The 23,472-nt window shown below is 34.8% G+C and overlaps 1 protein-coding gene across 13 annotated transcripts in view; it reads left to right on the forward strand.

Annotated features, from left to right (window-relative positions):
- Positions 1–23,472, forward strand: part of REPS1 (RALBP1 associated Eps domain containing 1) — a 64,896-nt gene that overhangs the window by 33,090 nt on the left and 8,334 nt on the right. For 2 of the 13 annotated variants that reach the window (XM_054630243.2, XM_054630231.2), the window contains exons 5-15: positions 1,690–1,817; positions 2,300–2,462; positions 2,769–2,832; positions 3,677–3,831; positions 8,356–8,495; positions 13,108–13,188; positions 16,131–16,218; positions 17,028–17,129; positions 19,293–19,365; positions 21,627–21,745; positions 22,507–22,571. In XM_054630243.2, coding sequence (XP_054486218.1) covers positions 1,690–1,817; positions 2,300–2,462; positions 2,769–2,832; positions 3,677–3,831; positions 8,356–8,495; positions 13,108–13,188; positions 16,131–16,218; positions 17,028–17,129; positions 19,293–19,365; positions 21,627–21,745; positions 22,507–22,571 — 1,178 coding nt within the window. The remainder of the gene's footprint in view (positions 1–1,689; positions 1,818–2,299; positions 2,463–2,768; positions 2,833–3,676; positions 3,832–8,355; positions 8,496–13,107; positions 13,189–16,130; positions 16,219–17,027; positions 17,130–19,292; positions 19,366–21,626; positions 21,746–22,506; positions 22,572–23,472) is intronic. The other 11 variants (XM_054630232.2, XM_054630233.2, XM_077175467.1 and 8 more) reach the window with 11 other exon arrangements.

Genomic DNA, 23,472 nt, shown 5'->3' on the forward strand with positions numbered 1-23,472 from the left:
CCACATCAGGAGCTTCCAAAAGTGGAGGATGAATTTCAGACAAAATGAGCAGTTAATAGTGCCTTTTCATCATATTAAAGCTAACGTAGAAAGAAAAAATCCTCCACAAAAAAAAAAAAAAAAAAAAAAAAAAAAAAAAAAAAAAAAAAAAAAAATTGGCAAAATTCTCCTCATGCAAATGCTATTTTTTACTCAATGTAATGCAAAATTAAATGTGTTCTGCACAATTATGACTACTGTATGTAGGAAAAGAGCAAAGATAAACTGGTTCTAAGCATTTTTCTTATTACTTTTCATTTATAGAATGAAAGAGTAATTGCATGTTGCCAGGTATTAGATAACAGTATTGTATACTAACAATTATACTGTCACTTAAGATGTTAGTCCTCAATGTGCCTCACAGATTCTCAGATTTCCTTCATTCTGTTTACTGCAGTGTAGTGTCATAAAGGCTTCAAGAACCTGAAATTGTTGATGTTTGTCAGCTTCATAAATTGATTACCTCTATATGAATACACTTGTCATGGCAGGCTTTTTTAGCCAGCATCATGACAAAAAATTCTTGGTGTTTGTTGCTTGAAATTAAATCTTACTAGCAGGATTCAATTTATGAGATCAGTGTTCTGTTTCTTGTTGTGTGGAGGGTTTACAGAAACTCATAAGAAGCTGACCTGTGTTTTAAAAGGAAGTCTGTTTCTGCATACAAGGCAAAAATTCTTATCTAAGTATGACTTTATTTGGCAAATTTCAAGAGAAGGCTTTTAGTTGTGCAAGAAGAGTAGATTCATCAGTTTCACAAATGTTGTTTAGATTTAAGGCATTCAGCATTTCTTTCAGGAATCGAGGAATAGAATGGAGTCCTGGCATTCTTCTAGACTTGTTTTAAATGATTTTTCTCTCTGATCTGAGTTCCTTAAATTTTTAATTTGCAACTGCAATTTTAAAGAATTTTAATAGTTTTGTATGTAAAGCAGTCGATGGCCTTATCTTTCTGTAGTTGCTTCATTGTTATTTTAATATTAAGATATTGAACATTGACAGTTCTTCAGAAGTAGATTATAGCAGGGCATTGGGTGAATTTCAACTGTTGTGTCAGATAGTTAATAGACAGCAGATATCAGCATTCTATATGGATGCTTTGTATTATCTTGGCCTGTTTTTAAGCAACTGAGTTAAGTTAGTGTAGAAGTGATGTAGAGGGAAAGGATTGTCTGTGCCAAAACCCCTGATTCTTAAAAGGAGTTTCCAAGACTTTGTTCTTTGAATGGTGAACTAAAATGTAAAAAGGAAAAAAGTTTAATAGTGATAATGAAGTCAAATGCTAATATCATATGCCACTTTTAAATAGTATTTGTCCATACAAGTGTTGCTTATTTCAATTAAATAAAAATGTGGAGTGTTTATAAACTTACTCAAAACCCATTAAATGGATAAAATCCAGTTTACATTTTACATGTGTTGCAATAAGCTCTTTCCTCAGTTCTGTCTTTTTAGTGCAGATTGAAGCTAACAATGTAAAACTCTACAGACATGAGATGAGGTGAACTTTATCACCTTGGTGCCCTTTGGTTTTCATTTTACTCATCATTCTATAGTATATCTCCCTGACAGGAGATATTTCCATATCCACAGTTCTTTCTTAGTTTTCAAGGTTGTCTTTTGAAAAGGAAATGTTTCTTCTAATTTCAGGCTCATCTACTTCTAGTGATCCCATATGGTCTGGCCATTCACCACCACCCCATCAAGAAAATTGGGTCAGTTTTGCAGATACCCCACCAACCAGTGCTCTTTTAGCCATGCATCCTGCTTCTGTCCAGGTGTGACACTTTATTGGTATTTGATTTGCCTCATTCAGATTGATGTTGCAATCCTTGGGTTTCTTTTTTCCTTCATAATTTTCATTGCAGCTGTTTACTGTGTATCTGTGCTGTAGTCAATTCAGTGCTATTTGCCCAACAGATACTTGTTCCTTTGATTTGCCTTAATTTGGAATGATTAAATGAAAGCTACTAATTTTAAAAATGTCAACAATTATGACTTTTAAACATTTGTATTTAGCTTTTTATGCATATGTGCCATATTTTTTTTTTTTTCCGCTTACATATCTGCGGTCATTCCATGTTGTATCAGTGTGCAAAAATACCCTGCCATTATCCTGGAGATGCCATCTGCTGATGGTTTCCTGCAGTTTTTAAACTACTGTGAGTTTTAACTATGCTTTATATTTTAAAGGCAAGAAGTTGAGAATTCGTAGAAGCATTTTAGGTAGATAATACTGAGGAAAAATATTTCATTTCAGGACCAGACAACAGTACGAACTGTAGCATCAGCTACTACAGCAAATGAAATTCGTAGGCAATCAAGTAGTTATGATGACCCCTGGAAAATAACTGATGAACAAAGGCAGTATTATGTTAATCAGTTTAAAACCATTCAACCTGATCTAAATGGATTTATACCAGGTAAGTTACTCTTTATAAAATATAATTGTGAGTGCATCAGTTCTGTTACAAAGACTTTGTTTTGTACTTAGGCTTGCATACTATTTTGAAGGAAGTTCTGCATTTTGCTGATAATAGTCTACTATAGTTCAGTGTAAGTCAAGAAAGACTAGAAACTAATTTGCCTTTTTCCCTCCTTTAACCCTAGCAATTAGTGCCATTTTTCCCAGAACCTTTCTAAATAACTCATCACCTTTACAGTAGGTCTGAGTCTTCTAATGATTTCACTTGCCTTAAGTATTAAAAATGATTGTTGCAATTTTTTAGGATCTGCAGCTAAAGAATTTTTCACTAAGTCAAAACTACCCATTCTTGAACTTTCTCATATTTGGTAAGTGTGATTATTTAAAATAATAATAATAATTAATTAATGATAAATGTCTGGAAAGATGACAGCTGATAGACATGTAATAATTACTTACTAGAAACTGTTAAGTAAAATTACACTAGTATGTTCAGTCCTGCTCATATTTATGCCAGTATTACTTTAGTGGGTTTTATTGGCCTGGGCTGGTACTATTTACAAGGCATTTTGAGAAAATTCCAAACTCTTCAGAGTTAGAAGCAGTTTATTTGAGGTTTTTATTGTTAAAAATTCATTTAAATTTAAATAATTAATTCCTTATCTATATTTATTTATTCATTTATGTGTAAGTAAATTTAAATGAAATGTATACATACACATTTTTAAATAAATTTGTGGTACATGGTGACAAATTCAGCTTTGAGTTTGTGCAAATCTTCTGTTTCATTGTATTCTGAAATTTGTACTGCCTCATTGCATGCTGTCATTAAATAGCTTACCTTGGCAAGTGCTGTCTTTCTTTCAGTGTAATGATTTGTATTTCAGGTAATTTCCCATTTAATGACGTTGCCTCAGCACTATAATTTCAGAAGTATACTTTGCCAAAAATCTGAGGCTGATAATACTGTGTAGTACTGTCTTAAATGGGTTAAAAACCAGCAGAGATAAAAGTGACTTTAAATTATCTGTAAGCTGTTATTAATCAAGGCTCATCATCTTGAGGAGTAAAGCACATAGTGCTAATATGAAGCATTTAGTAGGATAAAGGGAACAATAAACTTCGCTCATCCAAGTAGCAAAATCGGAAGCCTGTCTTTTGGAAATAAAATAACCTTTAGAAATTTTATTTACACTAAGTTTTCCTTCTTAGGGAACTGTCAGATTTTGATAAAGATGGTGCACTGACATTGGACGAGTTCTGTGCTGCATTTCATCTGGTAGTTGCTAGGAAGAATGGGTATGATTTGCCAGAAAAGTTACCTGAAAGTTTAATGCCCAAGCTGATTGATTTGGAAGACTCAACGGGTAAGATACGGGTTCAACACAAATGTCAGTATTTTAAAATTGTGGTCTAATTGTTACAGCAGATACTTGTTTGTATGAAAGAAAGCACTTGTCAATATGAACTAAAGCATTGTACAATTTTTAGAAGTCTTATTGCTCAAAGCTAATTTGAGCATGTACATATTTCTGTAGAGGGAAGTTATTTAGGAGTAGTACACATACACTGTTACATTTGGAAATACTAACTGTGTCCTTTAAAGGTTAAGGAAAATAAAATTGTCACAGTATGGATTTTATTCATGACCAGCTATTGTATTTCAATTTCCCAAGCCAGCTATACTTTAGACTCACTTTCAAATGAGTATGCTTTCTCTTCACCCTCATTTATGAAAATATGGTGTGAGTTTCTAAGTATCAAAGGTACTTTAAAAATATTCCCAGATTCAATGCTAAGGGCAGGATAGGTGTTTAAAAATGCAGGATCAGTACCACAGACCCTTTTTTTTTTTTTTTTTTAATTCACCTCCTGACTTGAAAGCATATTTATCCTTTATTGTGTTGTCACTTAGTTGTTCTGTGCAGTGCCTTTTACTTTTTGGTACTCCCAGAAAAAAACACTGAATGTATGAGTTCTGCTTGTTAATATGTGCCAAAAACTTAGTGCTGTAACTGAAAAACAAGCTACTGTTCCATGTTAAGGTGGTGTTTAAAAACAGGATGTCTGTGGCCATCTTAGTTTCCTTTATCTATTTTAAAATATAAAAAATGAGTATTTTAAAGCTGCTTTAGATTACTTTTTAACAAGCAGTTTTTGCTTGGAAACTCAGGTTATATTCTGAGTGCACAAGTACTATAATTTGCTAGAATTTTATTTATTTTCACTAAATTCTTCGAGGGGACACTTTTCATACTGTGTTTGTAGGCTGTCTGAGACTTTAATCTCAAAATTATCGATGAGTTCTTAAACTAGATACAGTGTTTCTTATTATCTCTGCTTTAATAATGAACTTACTTTCTGTGGGAGTAGGTTGGCTCTTCAAAGAGCTGCTGCTGAAGTGTTTTCAGTATGAGTTAGCATTTTGCTATGATGAAGACATTTGTGAGAAATAGCTGCAGTTAATTGGGCTAAAACCTAGCAAATGTCAGAAACCATTCCATTCTCTCAATTTTTGTGTTAAAGTGGTGATCAAGCAAAAAATCTTGGTAGGAAGTGAAATAACATTTATTTGTATAAACTGTTGTTACAAAAAAAAAAAAAAAAAAAAAAAAAAGAAAACACTAAAAAAATCCCCAGAACTCCACATCCAACAGCTATATTTGTCTTGATCTGTTATTGGTATTAGATTTCAACTAAAGTTGTCTGGGAACTTTATGCATCAGACACTAAACCAAAAATATTGTGTATGTTTATTGTTCTCATTTTACAGGCAACTTGCTTTTAGAAGTTTATCCCTTTGGTATTGAAGGGAAGTTACCCTGTTCTAGTGATAGTTAAAAGTTACCTTGCTATGTAAGCCATGCTTAAAAATAGGAAAATCTGCTGCTTTATTCTTTAGTTATTAAAAGCAACAATGAAAAATTAAAGTTCTTGCAAACTTGTGGATTTTTATCCTGTTAGCTTTATTTCCTTTATATATTTATTTATTTGGATCAGCAGCATTGGAAATAGCTGATCTTATCTAGTACATAACATGATCTATTGCCAAAACTTCTATGTTGAATAAAATACTTCAGATGAAGTTACTGATGTGGCTGTAGTTTTATGTTTAGTTACAACAGCATACATTTACTAATTTAAAAGTTAGTGATAGATTTGTCTACTGGACTTGATGAATTACAGGAATTCATCTTAAGAACTGTAAATCAGCCTAGAAAGATGAACCAGTTAAATTTTGGTAATAATTTTTCACTTCAGTTCCTGTAAAACTTATGTTTCATTAAAGCTTTCTTCCAAAATGGTCTTAGAAATAGAAACTAAAGTATGACACCAGAGTGTCTTTTTAAGAGTGCACTTTTTTGCATGGGAAAAAGAAAGAAATGGTTGATGATCTTCTGCTGACATGCCTCAATATGAATAATGTACAGTCAAACTGTTGAAGAAGATGAATTGCTCGAATGTCTTTTAAACCAATGTGCAAGATGGCAAACTTTATTTCAAAAGTGTTGACAGCGCCATTATTAATCCTGTTCTCTTGTTAGAAAGTTTCCCATTAATCTTCTGCACTTATCCTCTGCACTTGAAAAGTGCTGCATTTTTCCATTTTGACTTCTGAACTAGTGGCCAGCAGGAGGAGGAGTAGCAGAGGGCTCCTTGCACCCTCTGGGCTGTGTTCAGACAGCAAAGGAAGAAGTCTTATGAGCTCCTCTGACAGCCTCTCCCTCATCAGCCCTGTGAATCCAGTGTGTGACCAGCTGCCGGTGTTCCAAATCTGTTTGAGATAATGATCTTGCTTTACATCTGGTTTCATAACTAGAGATATGTATTTCTCTCACATGACACAGACTTATTGTATAATTAAGCATTTGTATAGTTGGTCATTTTTCTAGTACAGCAGTACATCTCAACAGAATTGCAATTCCTTCAAACTCAATTTTATCTCTGTTAGTTAAAAGTACCAACCTTTACACAACTGAAAAGCAAGTTTTACTTTTCTGTGAATTTTTGTTTAGGTTGGTGCCACAATACCATTTCTTTGTAAGAAAAGGAATCTGCCATGCCTTATTGTCTTACACAATTACTTTAACCCTTAAAATTTTCCGCAGAATGTCATAGGTTTGTTTCATGTAAGTGTTTGCAGAACTCTTTGAATTACAGGTAGCTGTGTAGTCTATCCATAATAATTTTCAGCCTTATCTTTGACTTTGTGCTTAACACTGGAAGTTATTTCAGTTATGTAGAATACCATCAGTAAAACAAGAATTTTGAGGTTTTTAACTTAATAGAATTTTTTTATTCTTATTACACTTCAGAGCAATTAACATATGATATGTATTTCCAAAATATTGCCACTGGTGTATTTTGGACTTAGTATATTACTTTGTTTACAATGACCACAGCATGTCAGCTTGACTACTTGGTGACATTGACACCTCAATGTAGCCTATGTTTATTGCTTTACCTAGAGGAAAACAATTCAGGATGCTAGATGCTGGGCATAATTTTGGAAATATTGTGGAAACAGCCTTATGTCTGGCTATTTAAAGGAAGTTCACATGACCTTTGAAACTCCGAAGAGTTACTGGTTTCTGTGTGTGGTTTTTTTTCATGGTAGTAGCACTTCAGTTGCATCTCACCTCAGGGTAGCACAATTAATTCATTTTGGTCTTCAGTTTTTTGGCTGTGCATTTTGCTGTCCCTGGCAGCTCTCTGGAGGCAATAATGAGCTGTTAACTTCTCAGAGGTACAGGTGGTCACCACTGACTATTCAAGTGTTTTCAGTTCAATTTGACATTGGATTTGTCTTATTCTTAATGAAAATTAGCAGGCAGAATATTGACTTGTATTAGCAGAAGAGAAGGCTGCACAGTTCAGCTCTTTAGGAACCTGAAACCAATAAATTTTATAAATTTCAAAGTTTTGGTAAAACATACTCTTGTGGCAGTCATCTTCAATCACATACCCATGCAACAGTCCTTTTTAATGATAATTTAATTAAACCTATTTTCTTTTTTTTTGTTTAGTATTTTGTCTTGTTTGGAGTTTTAGTTCTGTGGACTGCTGACATGCTAGTATGTCTCACTACTTATCAGTCACTTTGTCAACTGTTCCTGTTGCTTATACACTGTACAGTTGTAATCCTAACTTTCAGGGTTTTTTGAGGGTCTTAATGCCTGGCTTTAGCTTGCATTTTGAAATCTAAAATAGGAGACATTGTAAGCAGGATTTTACTGTGTTAGACAGAATGTCTGATCTGCTGTTCACATTTACTTCAAAAGAAAACTGAACCATGCCAAAGGACAGTTGCAATGTGACAGCTTCTGGACTTATTCAATTTGCAAAATGTGAATGGAAACACCACTGTTTTAGTAAGGAGGCTTGAAACTAATATTATTTGGAGACTAAACTAAGGGGGAATGGTTTTCTTAATCTGTTGTCATTTTTTTTTGTGTTTGCATTGAGATACTGGTTTTGGTCTGACCTTTTGTACAAGTAAGTATTTTATTCTGTAAGATGAAATGCTCAGTGCAGGATATGATGTAATAAACACTAGTGCAAAGTTATATTCTCATGCTGTAAGAAAAACTTTAATTCTATATATAATGAAAACCTGAAAAAGCTACTTAAAGGCTAAGTACTGGGAGGATAGGATGGTCAGAATAATCTTCAAAGTCTGATTTTCAGAAGCATCCTTAAAATAAGAGTAGTACCTGATAAACAGTTTTTAACTGTATTTAACTTAATGAGAGGTCTTGGGTTTTTGAGTTTTGTCTGCTGCTAAGTATTTCTTGAAAAAGATTAAAATAAAGGGTACTTTGCACTTTCCATGAGATGTGAACAACTCTTCTAAAAGTAAACTGAATGCAATTTATGATTTTTGTTCATAGTGATTCCTGTCGTTTCAGAAGTTGGGGAACAGACTGGTGAGGTAGGTTACTCTGGCTCTCCAGCAGAAGCCCCTCCAAGCAAGTCTCCATCAATGCCATCCCTAAACCAGACCTGGCCAGAATTGAATCAGAGCAGTGAGGTCAGCGCTTTTATCTAAGAGTTATTCCACTGCCAGTTAATAAGTAAATTGTGTATGTGTCCATAATTTGTCATAAGTGAATTGCTGATCACAAATCATGAAACAGTTAGCAGGACAATAGACACAACAAGGTTCTGTGTTAAAATGAGAAAAAAAAAAGTTTTCATTCTGGTTTTTCTATCTCATTGTGAGATACTATTTAAAATGTTATTAATGGTAATTAAGCTTTATATTAATCACAAAATTTATCTCATAATATGTTTTGGAAATGTTGAATTAATTCCTACTTTTTCATTTAGGGCATGTTTTTGGTTGGAGTTTTTTGTTACCTCTGAAGAACTTTTTTTAGCAGATACTTTGGCTAAACTACAGAATAAGTTTCTGACAGATCTGGACATTGAGACTTATTTCTGGAGGTCATTTTAGCCTGAAATATCACCAGTAACGTAGAGAAGTCATGACTCTGTTTCAGAAGCAGACACTCAGAGTAGAATCTGAAGCCAGCCATTGGCTAAATTTATTTAAATCTTAAATTTTTACTGTTACGTACTTCTGTTTCATCATACTTGAGCATATATATTTTCTATATAAGCAGTCTTCTGCAGTAGAGCTGTATTTTGTCAAAATTTGAAAGTGAAGTTAGCAAGCAGTATTTTTTATATTATTTTTTCCCCACAATTGTCCTTTGCTTAGAAGGCCCGTAAGGGATTGATTCCTCGATTTTTCTTGTTGCTTTGTTTTAACATTTTTTGCCTCTGACTTAAAATAAACCAATGTTTTAAGAGCTACTTCTGATCCCCAAATGAGTTTCTGACTGGAGCCATATACAAAGATGATGTAGGCTTACTTTTCATTATGAGAGGGGAAAAAAGAATGAAATTATTTTTGGAAAACTGTTTTTGATAATCTGGGACTCAGTAAAAATTGAAAACTTGCTTTAACATGTAAGATAGTTCTGTCAGTAGCTGAGCATTGCCTTCTATTAAAAGAGCTTTTTGTGGTTCTTTTCCTTTCTTCGTTAGACTTCAAGTAAATAGAAAATTGATATTAAAATATTTAGACAAACCAATTGAAAATCAACATGAAGCAGAAAATAAGCACATTTTTAGGATTAAAGTTAGGAGCAGAGGAAATTTCCTTCATTTCTCAGCAGGGAAGGACTTTATAAAGTCTGCTGTTCCTTGTAAAGGCGAGTGCTAGCCTCATAGTCTCATTCTTACCAAATTAAAAATGTTGGAAATTATTTAGTGATTCTTAGTTGTTCTGTTTGACAGAGTGATTCAGACTGCTGGTAGGAAGCTATGTTTTAAGAGGGAGGTGGAGCAGATTCATTCAGTTGTTGCTAAAAAGCTGTAAATGTCTGCACCTCTATTAAAATTTGCCCAGATACATTCGCTTGTGTTTTCAATAAAGATTTAATAACCTAATCATTTTGTACCTGCATCATAATTGAACACATTCCTTCAGTGTCTAATGCAACTCAAACCTATTGAATAGGGCAATTCTACTAGTGGAACAAAGTGAATCACAATTTTGTCAGCCAGAACCTTGACTTATGAAACTGACTATCCATTCACATAAGGTGGCATTTTCTTTTTGAAAGTCTACTATAGCTTAAGAGGTTTGGAAAAGTTCTCACAGTAGCTATACTACTGGATACTAACTATACTAAAATAAGAGTTGAACTAAATGTTTAGTTTTTTGTTCTAACCCAAAGGAATTTCTGATTTTTCAGATGTGTTGCTGTGCATGTTTCTTTCTTTTTGGCATTTTCTTTTCAGCATGAATCAGGTCAAAGTCCTCAAGGTTTTAGTTCCATGAAAAAATTTCTGGTATTGCTGCAGGCCCCAGACTAATTGTTTCCTCTTTCAACCACTTATAAGTGTCATCAACAAATGAATTGCTTGTAAAAGCTCTGTCTCTTTGTATTATCTGTCATTCCAGGCAGTCTCATCCTGTTAGTCTCAAAGCTGTTGGTTGCTCTGTTCTTTCTAGTTGATTTATAGAATCCAGTTGCCAGGCCCACTTACTGGAGGCTCCCAGGTATAGACCAAGGCATCAGTTAAAAACTTCAGAATAAAGAGCAACATGAAAATCTGCCTAACTTTGGATATACTACATGCTTCACATTCTCATCTCTTCACTCATCACTTCTTTCTCACTTCAGATGTCTTTTCCATCCAAGTCTCAAGGCTGAGGACTTAGTTTTCAAAGCTTAAAATAATAGAAAAACCTACTACAAATTTTTTGTTGAAAACTGTTGAGTCATGCAGCTGTCATACTAGCTTTAACACAGATAGGGAGATTTGCTTTTAGTTCACAACTGTTACACCTTGTTTCAAATATCTTGGTGTTCTATTCATAATGGTTCAGGTTGCTGTGAGTTTTAGTTTCTAGTAATTAACCTTTTGAAAGTAATTTAAGAACATTTTTGCAGTTGGACAGGACACATACTTCAGCTTTAGCTAGCATGATTTTTACCCTGTCAATGCTTTTAATTTGCAAAGTTGGAGATGCAGTCCAGTAGATTCTCAATATATTTAGCTTTCTGTTAACTGGGGGATTAGCAGTAGCTGCCTTCTGGTAGTATTTCAGGATGGAGCACAACAGCATATTTCCTAGAGCAGGTGTTGGTGTTTATCTGTCTGTGTCTAGCTAGGAAGCCCATGGACAAGTAATAAAGGTACCTGTAGTTGGGCTTCAGAGCAGGGTCGTAAGAGAGAGTAAACATCCATCTGTAACAAATAATATTTTGCCATTTATCTTAACTGTAACATGAGTGCTGTGTGCCCTATGGAATTTTTGGAACAATTAACAATATTTCTGTAATCAAATGGTCTGTTTGCCAGTCTCACTAGTAACTGGGAAGCCACTGGCCAAATCAAGTTCAAAAGGGTAGTGGTAGACCTAAGATAAATATTAATATGTTCAATGAAAATGAGCAGCTGCGCAAATGCAAGAGGCCAAATCAGGAGAAAGGCTGGCAGAACTTGGCAGTTAAATTTCTGACTTAGTAAAAACTGGCTCACTAACAGGTTTGTAGAGCTCCAAACTACTTGCAATGCTGCCTCTTCGTGAAGAGTGACACAGAGATAAACTGTTTAGTGCAGCAAGTGTTAAACAGGGACAGAGCAGCTGGGAATCCTTACTAAAAAGATTTTGGTAGGTTCTGTCCATGAAGAGGGTAGTTTTGTGTTAAAAACAAATACAAACAAACAAAACCCTCAAAGCAACAGAAAACCACAACAAAAAAAACCCAGAAAAAATACCCACCCCCAGTATGTATAGAATTCCATAATGTTTGCCCTCATTTAAAGAAATGAGGAGATAAAGCTCTTTCTCTACAAGAAGTTTTACCAAACATGACAGCAATTACAAATTTAGTTAATATTTTTCTGAATTTCATTTCATGTGATTGCAAACAGTTATTTAGGAATTTCCTTAAGCAGTTATTTCTGAAATAACTGTTTTAGACTTGGTTCACATACAGGCTGTTCACTGAATATAATTTGGTGTAGAGGAGAACACGAGATTAGGTTGGCTAACACCATTTAGTTTGTCCTGTGTCTTCTGGGATCATTTAGATTGATTTACCTATAGAGATGGTATGACACAGTGAATTTTCTGACTTGGAAAGGACCCACAAGGGTCATAGAGCCCAACACCCAAGTTGTTTCCACAACTATAATAAACATATTTTTTATTGAATTTTCTGAGCACTAAAAATTTTGTGGTTTTAATTTTTGAAATTTGTATTTGTAGTGTTTGAGACTTGCTTAATATTTACTTGTTATTTTACCAAACAGTTTAGCATTCTTGTTGTGATTTTTTTAATCTGGTTTCCAGATCACAGACTAATTTTATGTACTTCAATACTTTGTTGATCCAGTTGTGGCTATAACTTGACTCAGTTTGCATGAGGATTCTTGACAGCTGTGTATTGATACAGCATGCCCATATCTTATAAAATTGTTCAGAGATTGACTTATTTGCTTTTAGGAATCAACAGTCTGTTTGGATTTAATTCTTTGCCTTGTCAGTGATTTAGACTTGTGGAAATGCTCTTTTACGGCGTAGAATCACTTCTCGGGGGTTGCACTGGCAAGCTAAGGTGGTGTGATTGGAGTACTCTGCTCAGTGTTCATTTGTCTGGGATTTTGTAAGAAAATCAGCATTTACTAAATAGATTTGAAACTTGGCAGCTACAAAGCTGAGGAGCCTTTCTGTGGATTTTATGACTACAAATGCACACAATGTGGCTCTGATTTTTATCTCTAAATTATATGAACGGCTTAAGCAGTTCTTTTACTTGTATGATGTTCATTGGCAAGTGTGAACTCTGAAGGTACTTCTGGGTTGCCTGTGCACCTGTATCTTCATTATAAAATGTGAATATAAAGATTAATATTGACAGATAACAAACTTGGTTCCACAGCAATCTCAGAAATAGAAATACTTAATATATCTATTAGTGTACTTCTCAAGTGAAGTACTCTCCTGTGCAAATATGGTTCTTTCCAGTGCAACCTCTGAACTACTATGCTAAATCTCCTCAGTGATCTTTTACTCTCATCTTCCTCATCATGCTGACTTCTCTCCTCTGTCTGTTCAGCAGTGGGAGACATTTAGCGAACGCTCTTCAAGCTCACAAACTCTGACCCAATTTGATTCTAACATTGCACCAGCTGATCCTGTAAGTCAATCACTTAGCTTGCTTGTTTGAAATTAATTTTATTAACACTGAATTTCCATTCATTGTATTTACCTGTTATGCATGATTCCATAGACTGCTTTTTGGGGAATGGTGGCAAATAACTTGGTGGCTTATTTTCAGAATTTCAATTTTCTAGTACTGCTCATGTATAATCTCTGATTGCAAAGAATGCTTTTTCCTGTTGATTTTGACCTAATACCACACTTCTGTCATAATCTGTCATGCACAAAGAATTTAAACATAATGTTTTTTTGAAAAAATGTGCAAGTTGGTGCAAGGGCCACTCCCTATGATAAACAAGTTCTGTTGTAGATTTTGTCTTCAGTGTTGTTTTGGGGTTTTTTTGAGTTGCAGATCCTGATTTGCACAAAAACAGTGCCAACTTCTGTGAAAAAAAAGCTGCTGAGCTTTTATGGGTGTGGTATTTCATATTCCAAATGTTTTTACAAAGTTACTTATTAATAAGGCTTTTAGTATCTCTCCAGCTAAACCTGTGGTTTTCTAAGGCTTTACTCAGTGAGGAGTGTTCTGAAGGATTATGTAGTTAAATATCTTGCCAAGTTTGGGAGCCAGAAATACACTACAGTGTTTCAAGTTCTGCTGGTTTTAAGCTTTACACCATGTGACATTAAAGCAGTTCTGAAATGCATTAGAAATGCAGTATTTAGCTGCTGCTTTCATCCTGCTTTTTTTACAGACTTAATTAGCACAAGTGTCCATTTTAATTTAATTAATTACAGTGTTGGTGTCCATTTGATTGTGTAGCGATGTAATAGGTGCACATAATACACATTTAACTGTTTTTAGTATTAAACCTGTGACTTCTGAAAAGATGGAATACATAAATATGCATAGATTTTCAATACATCAGCACTCCAGTCTCGAAGTTAACACTGATGTTCATGTAGAAATAGCATTTCTAGATGCCGAAAGCTAGCTAGAATTTAAAGTGCACTGTTCCCCATGCTCAGAATTAACCTTTAATAAACATTCAAAACAAGTGAAAATGTCCTACTTAAAGCAAAAATCAGCCCTCTTTCATCTGAGATGGTTTTTGTTTTAAATACACTGTATTTTTATGTTTTAATGAGGTAAACATGATGTAAATTAGTTCATAGTTGTTATTTGCTGTGTATAATTGCTTGACTATCACTGTCTTGTTTCTGCAGTAAGACAGTAATTTATTTTCACACATAATTAGCAGATGACAGAAACCTGAGCTTTGAATGTTTTCATATGTTGATAATCTGAAAAGTAGAGCAGTGATGGTATATGAAATACTCTTATATAGAGTACATGTTTGTGTGTATGTATATAGAGAAATTCACTGGGAATGCAAAATTTTTTTATGGCTGATCACATTCTTGAGTTTCTTGAAATGCTTATAGTTTAGAAAAGAATGGTGAGCCTCTTTGATACTTGCTGGGGTAACAGACTTTGGGGTTAGATTCTTTGTTTTCAATATTAAAATAAGAACAAATGATGACAAATGTTCAGTTAGCTGAAGGCAGACATTTTGTTTTTAGCAGTTTCACTAGTGATGCATAGGAATGATTTATGGAACAACTGGTTCCCCAGAGGAGAGAAAACCAGCTTTCTTGACCAGTCGTTAATAACTATCTAAAGAGTAAATTCACAGACCAGGCATTTTTTAGTTGGAAAAGTAGCTGCTTTTGAGGTAAAACATAAGTGGAAAGAGTAAAACAGTGCATCTACCCCTTAGTATGGGAGCACAATATGCCTTTTGTAAGTCAAAGTGGGTAACATGTTGTTTTATGTAAAATCTGGTTAATGTTGTAAATTAATGCAATATATAAAATTCATTTAACTATTTGAGGCATGACTTCTGTACAGCTGCACATTAGAGTACAGCAGAGGTCTGAAGCAGCCACAGTAAAAGTGATCTTTGCATGATAATCTCATTACAGAGGGAAGAAAAAGCAGTATATTTTAAAGTGGTAACTATGCCTAAAAGCTTCCTGCCACAAAAGTGTTTGAGCTGTGACTAGAAAGTGTTTTTGCTTGCAACAAGGGTAGTGAATGTAATTGAAATAGTTTCAGAAAATACCAATGTAGATGTATTACACCTAGTGCAATTGATCTACTTGAGTAGTCAGAACAGATTAAATTTCTGGTACAAAGGTAGTTTTGAAATTTCTTGTTATTTCTAGGATAAATATAATATAATCTGAGGGCGTTCTTGTGCCCACCCATTCATATATTCTGAATATGGATGACAGTAGAAAACTTCAGACAGCCTTGGCCCTATTTTTAGGCTGCTTCTGAGTTTTGAGATTATTTTTTAAGCTGTCTGCAGTCAGTGTTCAAACTAAATGGAAAGGATTGTCTATAAAACACTTAAAACAGAGCCCCTTGTCTGAATGACTAATGCCTAAGTGTAGGGCCAGTGCCTGTCTAGAGGTATACTCCATAGAGCTTATTATACTGATGTTTAAAAGATTTTTGCTATTTTAAAGTCTCCAGAAAATGTCTGAAATTTCTACAAAGTACCTATTTCATTGAGCATTATTCATACTATTTAGGGAGGCCATTATTTTCTGAGGCATTATAAGTAAAGCTGAGAAGTCAGGGTTTAAGTTGTTTTGGGTTTTTGTTTTTTTTAAGAAGTGCTCAAAGTACCAGATGTGTGATGTGCTAGAAATGGTGGAAAGCTGGTAAAATTCAGGTCCTACTTGCAGTTATCTATAGAAACATGTTCTAGTGCCATTTTAAGTAGCTTAGTTAACATTACAGAGCCTACAGCTTAGAGAGCATTGGTTTTCTGAGTATATTCAATTCCCTGGAGCTGTGCAAATAAACTAAATCTGTGAAATTTTGTTTAGAATTAACATTGCACATGCTGTCAGAGACTCATTAGAGTGATTTAAGCTAGGTTAACATAACTGTGATCTCTTCCACAGGACACTGCAATTGTGCACCCAGTTCCTATAAGAATGACTCCAAGCAAAATCCACATGCAGGAAATGGAGCTTAAAAGAACTGGAAGTGGTAGGACATTTTCTCTTGCTAATTTGGGAAGTTTCATGCAGTTAGAGTTGGTCTTACTTCCTTGAATGTACTTACTTTTCTCCTTCACCAAGGATGAATAAACCTGAAGTTGTAATGACCATCATTACTGAGTTAAGAATTGCTGTTCAGATGAGTGCAGAGCTTGAATTGGCCATTTGCTACACTGAGGATTTTACTATCTCTAGCAGAATGTTTCTTGGGGAGTAGTTCAGCATCATTATAAAGATTGGATTTGCACCTGCAGGTGAATGTCTATGTTTCCTTGTTAGATACTGAAGGAAACTGGAGATGGAGATCATAACCTGCATTCATAAAGCTTGTTCTTTTGTGGTCAGAGATACTGCATTTATTATTTTGAAACTTGAAAGCATTTGGGAATATTGGCAGGCCTTTTTTTTATTTTGGTCAATAATAAGCAAGATGATTTGATAAATTTTCTCAAAGGAATGGGGTGGGGGGGGAGGTCTTAGTTTTCAGTTGTGTGCCAGTAATTCCTAAAGTCATGGAACTCACACAGAGTCTTCTGCATAGGAGAATAAATAGTATCGACAGCACACTTCTTTTAACATTTCCTTGGCCTTGAAAACAGCTGAAAATTCACAGTTCTTAATGCTGAGGAATTGGTGTTTTGCATTGTAATAGTCTTATTTCTGAGTTAAAATACACCAATTTTAGTCTTGAGTGCAGCACTCTAGATAAGGGCAGAAAACCAGTGTAAAGCTTTGGCACCAGAAATAAAGGCTAGTTGGAATAAGTTCATTTATCTAGATTTTTTTTTTCCCCTCTAGATCATGCTAACCCTACTAGTCCACTACTTGTGAAACCATCAGATCTCCCAGAAGAAAATAAAATTAGTTCATCTGTAAAATTTACATCTGGAAATACAGTTAGTAAGTATCAAAGTGCTTTCTGGTCTCATTTCTTACATTACACAAAATGTAGATCTGATATATCCCTCAGTGAATGAAAGCTAGCTGGATAGTAGCAGCTCTAAAATGAGATAAACTTATCCTAAGCACAGAAACATTTCTGATATAAAGTATGTATTAGAAGTAGTAATTAAGAAAGTTCTACTGATGTCACTGGAGTTGTTTTCCTACCCTATGTGCTCAAAAAAATTCATTTTTGTCAGCTCTTTTCCATCTTGCTGTTTTGTCTTTTAATCCTAGAATGAAAAATTCAATGTAGATAAAGCGGAATTCTCTAAGTAGCGTTTGATTGTTCTTCCTCAGAACCATGTAACATGTTTTCTAAAGAGTGAAAATGTGTTGACCACAATTTCCAGGCAATTCTCATCTGGTTTAGCTACTAAGCAAATCCTACAGACTTCTATGTTCCATTTTAAATGCAGCTTTTCAACTGTTTGTTTCCTTCTAATAGCCTTTTCAATTTCTAGTATCTTCTGTGCCCAAAGCATGTTGCATTATGTTGATTTGATTAGTCCACTTGTCCAATATTGGAGAGGTCCAAGATTATATGTTGCCTGAATGAATTTCTGGAGTCTTTCTGAGATTCTTTTTTTTTGTTTTCTTCAAGTCAGGAACTTTTCTTCAGTAAAAATAAAGTTTCAAGAAGTCATTATTTTAAATTGTTTGCATTATTGAGACCAGAAGTATTTTGATTGGTTTGTAATACAGGAGGAATTCAGAAAATACCATCTTGTAATATGTTTTGTTTTTCTCGTGAGCTCTGTTTTAGTGGCACTCTTCGTTCTGACCAGTGTCCTGACTGTGTCTGAGTTTTACTTTTCAATCAGAGTTCTGTTTTTATTAAGAAGTTTTCTAATGCAAAAGAATAAGCAAACATCACCTTTTAATTTGGAACTAGTGCTGTATGCAGGATCTAAGTTCAAGAGCCTTTTGGTGCTCCCTTTTCCTTATGAGTGCAGCCTAATCTTTTATAATAGAGTGTTTTTCCCTGAGAGGAAGAACATGGTGAAATAAAACAAACTACATTGCAGTGTAAGATATAAGCACTATGTAGTACCTGCAGTGTTAAAGAGAAAAGGTATAAAAAGTGTAACAGGTAAGAATGTGCCTTGCTGATCAGGAAAGTCATCTCTGCAGGATTCTTATTTCTAAGGCCTGGTTGATGTGTCTTACCACTTTTGAAAACTTCAGTGTCCTAGAAGGTTAAAATAATCCTTTGATAGCAGGTAATTCAGAAAAATCTTGATGTTTTTGAGTAGAATTTTCCTCTTCACTGGTAACAAATCATTTGAGTCCCTTTGCTCCAGTGACTTCCACCTTGAACTTTGATTTACCTGGTGCTCTAGAATAATCCCTTGTGATAAATTATCCTGAGGTCAATTTTTCTACCTACATTCATTCCATATAAATCTCGTGACTTTTGTAATGCTCCTCGTTTCTGAGCTAAAAGCCCTCAAGCTTTGCAGAGCTTCTAAGGGTAAGGGTGTCCTTGAGAATCTGTCTATGATGCTTTAATAGCATCTTTCATTTCTGTAGGTTTCTTTAATCAGAAGCTGAAAGTTTTAGAAAAGATTTAGTCCAAAACAAGGTTGACCACCAGACTTGGAGGTACAGAAATTACAGTAGTAGCAAAGCGACTGCATTAATCCCTGTTCTGTACATACCCATTCCTTTTTCTGATTTCTAAGGTTTCTAAGTCCTTCAGCACTTCTAAAATCAGGCATGTTCTACTCCTTGCTTTTATTTCCTTGGATGTCCCTTACTCTTGTTCATTAGATTGTTGAAGTGATGGAATGTCAAGTGTTTAAAAATTACTGTTTGTAAAACTTAAGTTTTGTATTTTAAATACAATATTACTGTCATTGTTTATTCTCAGTACGTGCCAGTAGTAGCCAAGAACTGATAGTGTTCAGTGAGTGGAGTTGGTTCATATTGTGTCCTTCAATTGTTCAGACTTGAGGATTTTGAATCCTGACCAGATGATACCTTACAGGGAAGCAATACAAGGACATATGCCTTTTTTGTAACAAAAGAAATTGGATATTTGAAATTACTGGTTACTTCTGTCTGTTAGGGTATGCTAATGATGCAAAGCAAATATGAAATTGTACTTTCTTTTCCCAGCAGATGGTTACAGCAGTTCGGACTCTTACACTTCAGATCCGGAGCAAATGGGAAATGCTGTAACACGGCAACGGTCAGTAGAGCGCCTGAAAAAAAACGAGTAAAAGGTGTTTAAAGAAGCCTGTTCTCAGCTCCTGGTTATTTGACAGCTAGGTTATAAAATGGTTGCAAAACAGATTCCTAACTTTAGCACTCAGGAATCTAGAAACAGTCTGTTTTCTAATGCATTAACAATATATGTTGCTTTCATTAGTGCATAAAGTGAAAATTAAAAAAGGAAAGTTGTCTAAAAATTTGTTTGAGATTGGCCAGTCAAGTGCTCTGTGTGAAGCTCCACATTCAGTCAGAATCTTAATAATTTCCCCTTAAACACAAAGGAATGTAAGCACGTGAGACTGTGCTGTTACTTGAAACCAATTTTTTGTATTTTTAAAAATACCCATTTAGGCATTATTGGAGAAGAACCTTATGACACTATAGCCTAAAAGAAGAATTAAGCACACTTTAGGAATACTATGGCAGTAACTCCATCTCTTCTAATAATGGACTTTAAAAGGACAGTCAAATGCCCAATTTAAACTAAGGGTTTGGAGAAAGCTACGCAAGCACAAAACCAACAACTGCATCATTTCACTTAAGAGAATGTGCTGTACTAGCTGGTGCTAGTTGTTCCCAGTAAATCTGCCTAAATAGGATTAAAACCAGCTACACCATTAACTATCTTACAATTAGTTTCAGAGGTAAGTTTCAAAACAAAAATAATTATAGCAAAGAAAGATTTCCATTTGCCTGTCAGTACAGCAACTTGAAAGATCCTTTCCTGCATTGTTACTTAATGGAAAATGTGACTCTGTCATGCTTTTATGTATGTTTTTGCACTATCAACGTGATGGTTTCAACGTGTTCTTTTACTCTTTGACTTTGGATTAGATTCTCTTGCTGAACTTGTGTAGATGAGGGAAGCTTTCTGATGAGTTCCCACATTATGGCACAGGGAGCTTCTGTCCTGGCCTGGTAGTTGTGGCAGTATGCACACAGGAAATTTGTTGTCCCACTTACTCTTTTACTTTCTTCCACTGGCACCTCTTCTACCCATTGCAATTTTGTAGAGATGACATTGTACTTAATCCTACCATTAGTCAAGACTATATTTTAGTATTTTCACATAGCAAAAACTGACAAGGATGTGTCAGATAATGATACTTTGAAATTTTCCTTAAACCACTTTCTCCCATTTTTAATTCCATTTGTGGGGGTTTTTTTTACTGTACTAGCTAGAGGGATGACCCAAGGAGTCAGTATGATTAGATTTTATTTTCATCAGCTGGAGAGTTACACAGTATTACAGAAGCATTGCCATAGAGAATATATTAAGAAAATCAGCTTTTCTATTGTGATAACTCAGTTTTGTGTCTAGACTTAAACATTCAGCAATTCCAGGTTTCGTGTGAAACTTGGGTAGGCTTTACCTCTCCAAGTTTACATTTTACAGTAGTTATAGAAGAATTTTGCAGAGGCCAGTCATAGAAAAGATTTTATCACAAGTTAAATAAGAAAGCAGCTATATTCAGGTCAGCGATTCAATAAATCTGTCTTGTTCACAGTAGGCTAGTTAGGGAGCTTCTGCAAACTGATTTTAAAAGGAAGTTGTACAAAAATTCTATATACAATAAATCCCACTTAAATGGCACTTATTGCAGTAATTTATCCTTCTATCCTTTCTGCATGTGTTCTGTATGAATTTGCAACAGATATCCACTAGATGGTGATCCTACCTAAGAATGAGTCAAAATTTCTGAAGATTCTGCCAAGTATATAGATTTGGAAAATTTCAGGAAGAGAATGAAATTGCTGTCTCATACACTGAGATACTTCTTGGGCTCAATATACATGGAGGCAGGTCCAACAGAAACCCAATATTCTTCTTTAAGGAAATTGAACTTGACCCATTTAATCAAAACAGGATGTTGACTGCATCTTAAAAACTATAGTGACTATCATTTGGATGGAATTACCATATTTATCATTCTCTGTTCCTGAGCTATAATTGTTTCGGATATGCATCAAGCTGTTGGTTTCCCAAAGATAAATTACATGTGATAATATAAGAGTAATTTGAATAAAGGATGTTTAAGTAAATTGAAATATAAAAACAGTTTTAAAATCAAAGAATACTGGAAGTTTAAAACTAATATGGCAGTCTTGAAAAGCAATGGCAATCAGGGTTTTACCTCTGTCAAACTTGGTTTTTTAATTGTATGCTTTAAAGAACTTTTGATTTTTAGTTCTGTTGTAGCCACCTAAAATCACTACAGAAGCTTATGTGTTTTGCAGATCACATTCAGGAACATCTCCAGATAACACTGCACCACCACCACCCCCTCCAAGGCCTCATGCTTCTCATTCTCGGTCGTCATCTTTAGATATGAACAGATCCTTTTCAGTTACCCCAGGTAGATACGCTGTGTTCTCAATGTGAATTATTTTTCAGCACATGTGTTCCTGAAGCAGACAATGCTTTTTTCTCTGAGGAATGATTTAGAATATTGGTTTTTAAAGCACCACTTCTGAATAAAAAAAGTTGCAAATGTTGTCATCCTTACTGTATTGTTTGTATTAAAATGTATATTGTACTTCACTTAAGTAGCTAATTTAAAAGTCAATCCTGAATTCTGGCATTGTAGCTTTTTGGATGAATGTGGGAAACAAAATCAGGAAAGAATATTCTGGTTGTATACCCACATCCCATCAATTGCATATGCCAGTAAATTTTCAAGGGGAATCTTTTTGGAATCGCCTGTATTAAAGATGGGTATTTAGTATTTGACTTCAGAGGAAATTATTAAAGACACTTCTGCTGCTCTGCTTAAGGATTTTTATTGGACTTCTGACTTATCAGTACTTTTAAATTCAGGATCACAAAGTATGAGAAAATACTAAGAGCTTGTAATGAGGGTAAAAAAATCCCAAAGACTAAGATCCTAAAACCAGAAGAATATGACAATGTCTGTACAAGATCCATGTTGTGATTAATCCTGGTTTTGTCCGTCCGGCAATTTGAAAGGAGGTGACATTACAATTATGAGCCCAGATATGACAAGTGGCAAATATGAGGCACAATGCAATGTTTCTTCATGTTGACAATTAAGAAAATTTGATAGCACTGTAATGTACAAAATAACAGTCTTGGCCAAATGTGGTGCATCTTTTACAGGACAGCAACAGGCTGGAGTTGTTGCCTATCCGCCTGCAGTGCCTCCAAGACCACAGCCTTCACAGGTGATGTCACTTCTGAAAAATCATATTTTAACTTGGTGCATTATTTTTATGTAACTTGAGTTTTAATATATCTCTTAAATGAGTATCATTGCTTGATATATTTTTGAAAGCACCAGGATGTGAATGATGGCAAAACCTAGAATACACCCAAATGTTAGTACTTCCTAAGTAAAAAAATGCTTCTAGTGGAACCATGGATGGGGATTAAGGTAGATACTGAGGAATGAGTGGCTCTAGAGCTTTGAATTGTGGGAAAGCGAGAAAAGTTACCCTTTCACATTTCATTGTCTATTCCTGTATAGTGCATAGGCCATAACAAAGATTGCAAGAGCCATTTTCCAAAGTTTTGCAAAATAAAGGTTTGCCTTCCATTTGTCTGGCACAGGGCAGAGCTTTATGTAATATGCCTGCCCCCAAACGGAGTGATTCCACTTCTTGTCAGAGATTTGGTGATCTTTGCAGTTGCAGTCTGAGTGATATCAGTTAGCTGATTTGGTAGAAAGCACATCTTGAAAAAGTTTTTTCTTTGTCTTACCTAGCTGAATCCTTCAACTGCCGTGCAGATCTGACATGGAGCAAGTAAAATTGTTTTTCAATTGTTTCTCACCAGCAGCTACTTGTTAGAATCTGAGTTACTAGCAGCAGAAGTCAGTCAGTGATTTAGAAATCGTCTACAAGGATTCAAAAATTATCTGAAGGGATGAAGGGAGTACAAGGACAGACATATTCCACACAGTGATTACATAAGCATGTTTCCCTGTGAAACTAGACTAAAAGTCTGTATCAAGCCCCCAGACAGCAGAAATATCTGTTGTTGAATGAGTCTAGCTAGTGCTACATTACATCCCTCTTTGGTCTTATTTCCTGGATAGTAGCATATCTGAACTTCTATTCTCTTAAG

The sequence above is a fragment of the Agelaius phoeniceus genome, chromosome 3, assembly GCF_051311805.1.
Source record: "Agelaius phoeniceus isolate bAgePho1 chromosome 3, bAgePho1.hap1, whole genome shotgun sequence".
Lineage (NCBI taxonomy): Eukaryota > Metazoa > Chordata > Aves > Passeriformes > Icteridae > Agelaius > Agelaius phoeniceus.